Genomic DNA, 9392 nt, shown 5'->3' with positions numbered 1-9392 from the left:
TTTTGTGACAATGTGACTATGAGGAAATGGCATGGTGTGTTCTGACTGTGTAGTGTCCACTGTAATCGTAATCGTAATAATCAATGTATAAAGTGTCGGTAAGCGTTCGTAGGTTACTATTCATTCTACGAAATGTAAATCTTGAAGTTACATTTTTATTATTATAATATGTTTTTGGAATGGGGGTTTTTCCCAATATCGAATTACTTACCGCCTATAATGTGTATGCATGTATTGTGTAGGAAGTAGGTACTGTATTTTGGTACAGTGTGTGGCAGGGCACAAAGTGTTATTAATAAATAAGAATTAAAATGAATCAGACCATTTATTTTGAAATATGCTAATCGTTTTTTGGGTAAATATTTTTATACCTGTGTATAATGTTCATACCAAAAAAACTAAACATTTTTTTTTTCTAGTTTCGTAATAATTTATAAGTTTGTATTTGAACATTTTGTAGGTATAAGAGTATAAGACAATATATAAATACAGCTCATGGGGGAGATCCCCCCCCGTAATTACGCCCCTGCAATCGGGAGGTCAACATTTTAAATTCCCAGTAGTTTTCAAAAGCGTAGGGAAAAAAAAAATTAAGATAAAACGGGAATTTTTACGCAAAATCTGTTTTCAATAAAATCGATTTTGGTTTGTGATGTAACTCTAAAACAAATGCATTTGTCATGACAGTAGATACATGACGTGTTTACTAAATGTTTATATTAGCATTTTCTATAAACACCATGCAATATTCAAAATATTTTTACTTGTTTTAAGCTGTTTACAGACATCTCAGTTTCCGATTTTTTTAGTTTTTTTTTCTATAGGTAAATGTCAATGAAATTGTATTCAAAAAGCTTCAAAATTTAATACAAGGCTCCTGATATATTGTTAAAATAGAAGTTTAAAAAATATTAAAAATACATTTTTTTATAATCATTAAAGTTCGCGTTTTGACAAAATTAAAAAATGATTTTGAAGTTAAAAATTAATTAAATGTTCAACTTTCATAGCTAAGGATTGAAAATTTAAAACAAGGTTCCACGTAAGTAGGTTATTATGTAACCAAAAAATATAAAAATATGAAAACAAGATTTTTTTTATTGTTATGTTTTATATTCAAATTTGGAAGAAATTAGATATTTAAACGAATATAAGAACGATTTTAATTTTGTTTTATATTTTAAAAATATTATTCGCGGGTACTTGAAACTTCTAAAGTATAGGTTACCTATTATTATTATATACAATTAGGATATGTATATTGAACAAATAATAATAATTCAACTCAACCGGCTACCGTATTAATAATAACTAATACGAATATAAATATAAAATATCCTAGGGACCTAGGCTGACAAACCGCCTCTGTTCACTGCTCAGAATCGTTTTTCCTATAGAATAATATTATGTCATTGAATTTAAATTCAACACCACCCATTACACAGTGAACACTCTGACTTACACTTTTTTTCAATTAATACATAATACCTATGTAATATGTTAGAGTGATTGACACTCGTATCTTCTACCTTAAGAGTGTATTCGGCATCCGTAAGTTTATTTTTGCGTGAAGTTTACTGTAAAACTATTATAAAAATGAAAAGAAATAATTCTAATCAATCGACATTGGTGTGGAAAATTTAAAAAAACCTTTAATTACTGCACCGAATAACAATACAATATTGTATCCAGTAAGACTGGATTCCACCTATATGTAATAATTTATGAATGTCCTATTACACAAAATCGACATTTAAAATTTCAAACTGATTGGCGATATGCGTGGTCGGTTTATTCCAAACATGTAGAACGTATATAGAAGGTGCATTATGTATAATTTGCATATTGTGTTCAAATGATTTTGCTGGTAAAGATTTACATAAAAAATTAGAAGCTCTAATTAAAGTACCCATACCTTTAACAAAATGGAAAAAACAGTCGAACGTTTTAACCAACATTCCAAAAGTGAATATCCATCATAAGTTTTCCACTATACGGGTCGACGATTTTATACAAATAATAGAAAATAAAAAAATTCTATAGTAAATGAAATCGATTCTTCACGTAAAAAACAAGTGTTAGAAAACAAAACTAAACTATTTTTAACTATAAAAATTAGAAACAATAATAATATGCTATAATACGTTGAGATTAAAATCTGGCTAAGCAGACTGATGACCATATTGACCACAGTCGTCGAAGCCTTAATCCAATAATAAAAAAAAACTGGCGAACACAGTAGGTAGCAAAATGTATCTGATGACGATCGCCTAAAATCTTCATTAACTACTTTAAGTAAAATGTCTAGCGATTTCTATCCAAGTATAAAGTGCTTTTTAACAATTCTAAGTACAATAAACTTTATTAATATTAATACTTTACTATATTAATGTAATATCATGTAACGACTGTTACTGCAGAGCGATCGTTTTTAAAATTGTTGATACTGAAAACTTTTTAGATTGGAGAAGTCCAACTCCATGAGGGATATTTGAAATTGATATTGACGAAGTCATTAGAAGATTTGCGAGACTATCTCGAAATTTAGATTTTATACTATAAAAATATATGTTTTTATATTACCTACTACAAATTAATGTTTTAAAATATTGAAGTTTTAATGAGAAATTAATAAGTAATCCTTAAATTGAAATTGTGTAAACTTCTTGTTAGGTTAAGTTATAGTATGATGTAAGTAATGCATAATATAACCTACATTACATTCTTAGTTCTGACGTTCATAATCGGGTAGTAAAAATACCTATTTATTTTGTGATAATTTAAATTACATATTAAATATTATGATAGTTAATATTGATCCAGAATAAAGCAAACAAGATAACTGCCCCTACTTCCACGCCCCCTACAAACACCTTTGCAATGGCCATTATATATTATATAAATTAAAATAATAAAATCTAATTAGACTATCCAAGTTCAAATAAAATTTGTATAATTATTCATTTATCTATTAAATAGTTAATAGGTACTAGTTTACCACCATACACGGTATAGGTACACTTTTTTTTCTTTATGGCATAACTACATGGGACCCGAACTGTTTTTACATAATATTAGATACATATTATGGCTATTAACCCCCATGCAGCATCATTTATTAAAATCAATTTATACTACATATTATATTGTACAACTTTGATATGCTCTCATCGGCTGGGATCTACTATCCTCAGCAGCACTGGTATGTATACATAGACAACAGCGTCATAAGAGCTTACATTTACTAACCAATGGCACTGGGCCATGTCCCGCCTTATCCTCTCACTGACATTTATATTTATAGGTAGTTATATTGTATTTACAGTCTTCTCGGGCTGACCTAAGTCCGCTGCACTAGACATTGTGTCTATTTATTTGTTTTTATTGAAATATCTTTATTAAATACTATTTGTTTTGACATTACCATATTAATGGTTACAATTTAATATTTATATTATAATGCTAATATTATTATAAAATTATAACTTTTCTAATAAATGTTGTTAAAAGTTTTATCGCTCGACCAAAATGTTTGGGAAATGGATTCTCATAATTTGTTCATATAGGTAACAATTAATAAATATCTAAAATACAGTCAAGGTATTTTTTTATAAACATTTAGTTAGAATTTTTTTTTTTTTTGATCTATAAACACGGGTAACTATGGCCATTAGCATTTTCAAGGGCAGTTACTGTTAGTTGAGGAAAATGTGTATGTGGGGGTGAGGATTTGTCACTAAAAACCCAGGTAGTCAATCATCCAGGAACCCAGCAACTCCAGCCGGTGCTTGACCTCAGAACACGTTAGTGACTGAAGCCAACCACTGAGCCACACCAGACCCCTATTTAAATAATTGATGTGCTTCTATCAGATACCTATATTTGTATACATATCACATACATATATCTATATATTTTCTAAAAAGTAAATTCTACAAAAGTTTTGGGTAGACTAATGGATCAATTTAAAACCTATTTATTTAATAATATTGTTCACTTGTTCAGTATAATATGAACATAATTTAAAAATTTAAGAAGGACAGAATATTGGATACTCTGTGCTACAAAACCCCTTGTTTCCAATTTCCAATTAATAGTAGCAATAAATGAGCATCTTTTTGTAATTTAATTTGATGTAGACCATTGTCTGAAGAGAAAGGCATAAACTAAAACAAATTATCATTTTTTTTACAAATAAAAAAATATATAATATATTTATGTAGGTGATTTTAATTTTAATATATTATACAATACAATTTTTTTAACATAAATGATGAATAATTATTTTAAAATAATTAAGTTCAGAATAAGAATCACTAATGTTTATTTCCAATTAAAAACAAAATAACAATACCTAGTTAATCTTACTTATTACTAAATAAATATTAAGAGGTTAAAGTTAACAAGTTTAATATCTTCACCATAATATATCTTTAAACCAGGATAGTGCAGTATTTGCTTCTTCTAAAAAATAACATTAAAAATAATATAAATTAAACAAAATAATCATAAAATAATGTTAGCTATCAACAAAAAAAGAAGAAAAAACCCATCATGTTAATAGGCCAAAAGTAATAAAAAGTTAGGATTTTGTATTTTTTTAAAAATTACTTAACATAAAGCACATGATTGGCATACATTGTTATAAAAATAGATCTTTTAAAAATATCAAAATTAATACAATTTGTTGATTTTATAGAAATATAAAAGATAAGATTGACCAAGAACGCAATTTAAAATCTAAAATACTAAATAAAGTACTTATAAAAGCAAAATAAAATATATATTAAACATGGTATGAATTGATTTAATAAGTGACGTTAAAAGTTGGTAACACTCTGCTGTACATTAGGTGTCTATAAGTCACTAAATGGATGTGTTCAGTTTGAATTCAATGATCTAAAATCAAAGTATAGGAAAAACGATTCTGAGCGAAGATGGTATGTTAGCCTATAATATTACTAAATATATTATTTTATGATATTATTGTGGTTTCCTAAATTAATTAATTTTACTATTAGTACTATAGTAAATTATTTATTTTTTACCAACAACTTTAAAATGTCATTGTGTGTTTACAATATAGTAATATACTTTAAGAAATTCAAATACCTACAAATAATATTTTTAAATTGCAATAAAATAACTAAAATTGTTATTCTTTGTTTAAATATCTAATTTTGTTCAAATTTGAACTTAAAATGTCTATAAAAGATTACCAAAACTCAAAGTACTAATCAGATTCACTTTCATACAAGAAAAGTTGCTGAAGAAGAAAATTGGAGCATTCTTACTGCCCAAAAAGGTGGCTACACACACACAAAAATAAAAAACACTTGTAATTGTAAAATCAATACATTCATTGCTTCGCTCAGAATCTAAATATAAAAGCAAACACCTAAATCATCAAAACTATGATAATTCAATGAAATGGTAAGCAATGTAAGAATAATAAAGTATACATTTTCTTAACAAAAATGTATTTTAATTTATTTAATTACAGATTTTTTACCTGTAGTTTTATGTGAATTAGCTTCTGGGATAATAGAATTATCTTGACGATTTTTATGGAGTTGCATTTGAGACATATGTCTCTGTTCTTGATCATTAAACAACTCAGCATCTCTTCTATACTCTAAACTGTGCAATTCTTCTAGTCTAAAATTAAAATTAGTAAATAAGTAATATGGTTAATAAGAAGCGAGCAAGTAAGTAACAGCTCGGCTGTACAGAAGTACAGGAAGTGTCAAGTGTATCTTGTCATTGAGGCCTGTGTTCAATTTTAATTCAATACTAAATCATTGCATAAGAAAAGAAAAAACAATTCTGAGCGGTTATGGTCTGCCAGCTCGATATTGCAGTTGTGCAGTCGAGGTATAGTGTTTAATGAGTTCTGCCTACCAATTATTTATCAATATAATAATACTATAGTTTAACTTACTTACATGTCACAAAACATGTCTATTTAAAATAGTAATAATTGTAATAATTTTATTTGCCAAACTTAGTACTCTAATTAAATGTGATAGCTGCAACCAATTGATTCACAATAAGTTTTTGGGTCTTACTAAAAATGAACTTCAATATTTTGCTTTGAAAATGTGTTCTTTAAAATATTTTAGTGATGCATGTTATGTTATAACAGTTTACGTGATATTTATAAATTGTAATATCTTTTACATACATACATAAGCGTGCACACGGGGAAGTCAGGGTAGGCACTTGGCTACTCTGTGAACAACAGTTTTTCAACATGTCCGTAAACGATAAAATGTAAGATATAAGAATATTGGGAAATTAAAAAAATTTACAAATATATAAAATAAAACTCTAGAAATGTGCGAAGAGAATAACATTTCCATTCCTAATGTGAAAAAAAGATTAGTGTCTTCTAAAATTGATTGTAATGAAACACAGTACAATATTATATCAACAAAAAAAGATAAAATGGAATAAATGTGTATTTTACCACATGAGATGTAATGATTTCAAGTAAAATTGTGCGTTTCAAACAAGAAACATTAGAATTAATTAAAAGTGTTGGTAGTATGTTTAAATTAGAAATTAATAATGAAGATACAAAAATAATTGCTTCAGCTTTTAATTTGGATTTTCATGAGTTAGAATCAGAAATTATTTTACTGAAAGAAATGGAAAATATACAAAAAGGAAGTAACCAAAAAGAATGTGAAGAATGGATACAATGGTTGAAAAATTATAATTCTGATAGAACAGCCATATTAATAATTTTTTTAAAGCTATTAAAACAGTTATACCAGTAACAAGTTGCTCATGTTAGCGGTTCCTTCTCAAAGCTCAGTATTGTAAAACCAAAATTGCAAAGCACAATGGGGCAAGATTGGTTAGATGGAATTCTAACTATGTTCATCGAACAAGATATGGCTTATAATATAGATGCAGATGAAGTTATTGAATATTTCAAAATAAACACACCAGCCAAAAGGTGTATGGAGTTATAATAAATACATATCTAATATGTTTTTTATACAAGATAGTGTTGTTAAATTTGTACTTATTAACTAATTTAGGTATATTACATTATATTATTACTTATAAAATAATTTTTTATTATGGTAAATGCAGTTAAATAAAGTTACCCTATCTAACTTTTTTTGTTAATGTTAAATGTCAATGTATAATGTCATGTAATGTCTGCGCACGCTTATGAGTATGTATATATCATACGGTTTAATATCTTATATAAATTATATAAACTACATTAAAAAAAATCCAAAATATAAAAGTTAATTTATTTATTATTATTCAAGTTTATCATTGATACAGATGAATTTAAATTTACTAGCAATAGATTGTGAATGAAATTATTATAATTATTATTCTATAAACAAGAAAAATAAAACTGACAGTTCCAAAACTATTACTTTTTAGTATAAAAGTTAGGAACTGTATTTTCAGCGAAGAAAGTAAATTGATTAATTAAAAATGGAGATATATTTTATAGGCTCCATTGACCATCCACAAATTTTAAAATATTTGAGAACCTTTAATAATTTTCTTATAAAATACTTTACTTATCATCCATGGTTTTCAAATTAAATTTTTCCTCTGGCAAATTTGATGTACCCGATTGCGGCTTATTGTCAGACAAGAATTGAATTTGTCTAATAGAGTTTGATAGTTTCAATTGCAGCATATCACGTTCTTCTAATAACTATAAAATAATATATTATATATATATTAAGCTGAAACATTGAATTGGTACAAAAATTAACTTTTAAATTATTTACCCGGGTTAATTCTAAAGTTAATTCGTCACATCGAACATCTCTCTCATGAACAGCTGTTAATGCTCTGTCAAGTTTGTCTCGAACTAATCTTATATCATCAACATTTCGATTTAAATTTTCTAATTTTGATATTTTAACTGAAAGAAATTCAATTAATCGATCACGCTCAGCAATGGACCGCTGTAGCTGTTCGTTTTCTCCACTTCTTAATAAGGAAGATTGTGTTGCTTCTTCACTTGAATTTAAAGATTCATTTATTGATGATTTTTCTGGGGAAAATGAATTACTATCTTGAACAACATGATCCTGAGATAATTCTGTACAAATTTTGTTGGTGGATTTATTATTTTTAAGAGATAATAATTCTAACAATGTTTCTGAGCACGATTTTAGGCCTGACATTAAATCAACTAGTACATTACTTGAAGAAATTTCAATACTGGATGTATTGGTTAAAATAGAAGAAACTAATTCATGAATAGTTTGAACGCAAGTTTGTAACTGTTTAACTTCCGTTTCTTCTAAATTAAAACCATCAATACCATCAGAAGATCTAGCATCGACTATTTTATCTAATTTTTTGGATTGAACAACTACCCAGTCAGAATCATTTTCAATTGGTGGCCATTCGCAGAACACTCTTGAATAGGCTGAATCAATTAAACGTTGAGTTTCATTCAATTTTCCTTTTAGAACTGTATTTTGTTCGCTCATGTGAACAGAAGTTGTATCTGTATCATTTAAAGGATTCTGGTCATCCAAATTACTTTTAAGTTGATCATAATCATTTTGCAATATTTCATGTTTTTCCTTAAGTGCCGTCAATTGACGATAGGCTTCAAGTTTTTCACTCATGAGATTTTCAATTTCTGACTGACAATGGATTATATCTGCTTCATGAGTTTCATTTTCATTGGCATATTGGTCATTTAATTGCTTATACTTAGAATTTGCACATTCCAAATCATTTGTCAAGTTGAAAATTTTTTTTTCCAAGTCAATGGTTTTAGCGCGACTTTCTTTGAATCGAGATTTTAAATTTTTGTAACGAACTAGTAAAATCTTTGTATCACCATTTTCTGTCGAAGTGGACATTTCTGAATTATGTAATTGCTTCAAACATACATCTTCAGACACTTTTTTCTTATCTTCATCATTTTCTTCAAAGTTTTCTATAGCTTGAACCGATGAATCTTGTATGTTTAAATTTGAATATTTATCAGTTTGCAATTCAGTAGATTGTTTCAAAGAAATCAATCTCTGATGTTCATTAATCTGATTTTTTAACAGTTTATTTTCATTTTTTATTTCCTGTACATGGAACTCAAGTGTACTTAAAGAGTTCAGTAACGCTCCACCATCTATCTCATCAATAATAACTAAACCCAAATCTTCTCGGATATTTTTCAAAAATTGTTTTAATGTATCGTTTTCATGCTTTATACTTTCTATATCTACATTTTCTAAAGATACTAGACTATTCATTGCAAGACCATTTAAATCTGTTAATACTTCTTTATTTTCTAAAGTACCAGAAGACATATTTAATTTTAATGTATAATTATCATTTTGTAAGTTTTCTATTAATTGGAGTAATTCATTATTTTGTTTCTGATATTCATT

At 27.1% G+C, this 9392-nt stretch overlaps 2 protein-coding genes across 2 annotated transcripts in view; one reads left to right on the top strand and one right to left on the bottom strand.

The window, feature by feature from the left end:
- The window catches only part of LOC100573784 (homeobox protein MOX-2-like), a 53155-nt gene that overhangs the window by 35702 nt on the left and 8061 nt on the right, over positions 1-9392 (top strand). The window lies entirely within an intron of this gene.
- Positions 4308-9386, bottom strand: LOC100573696 (protein lava lamp). Its single transcript, XM_003247796.3, has 4 exons — positions 7770-9386; positions 7554-7693; positions 5513-5658; positions 4308-4464 (listed from the first exon to the last, which is right to left on the bottom strand). Exons 1-4 carry the CDS (start codon positions 9309-9311, stop codon positions 4418-4420), a joined length of 1875 nt encoding a protein of 624 aa, XP_003247844.1. The 5' UTR covers positions 9312-9386; the 3' UTR covers positions 4308-4417.

This window comes from Acyrthosiphon pisum, chromosome X (genome assembly GCF_005508785.2).
Source record: "Acyrthosiphon pisum isolate AL4f chromosome X, pea_aphid_22Mar2018_4r6ur, whole genome shotgun sequence".
Lineage (NCBI taxonomy): Eukaryota > Metazoa > Arthropoda > Insecta > Hemiptera > Aphididae > Acyrthosiphon > Acyrthosiphon pisum.
This window is presented reverse-complemented; position numbering and strand designations above follow the sequence as displayed.

Coding starts and splice junctions, on each gene's coding strand:
- LOC100573696 (XM_003247796.3), bottom strand. CDS start 9,311: ATGTCTTCTGGTACTTTAGAAAATAAAGAAGTATTAACAGATTTAAAT. Junction 5,659..7,553: donor TTGAAAACCATGGATGATAA/GTAAAGTATTTT, acceptor TTTTAATTTTAG/ACTAGAAGAATTGCACAGTT. Junction 4,465..5,512: donor TAATTCACATAAAACTACAG/GTAAAAAATCTG, acceptor GTTATTTTTTAG/AAGAAGCAAATACTGCACTA.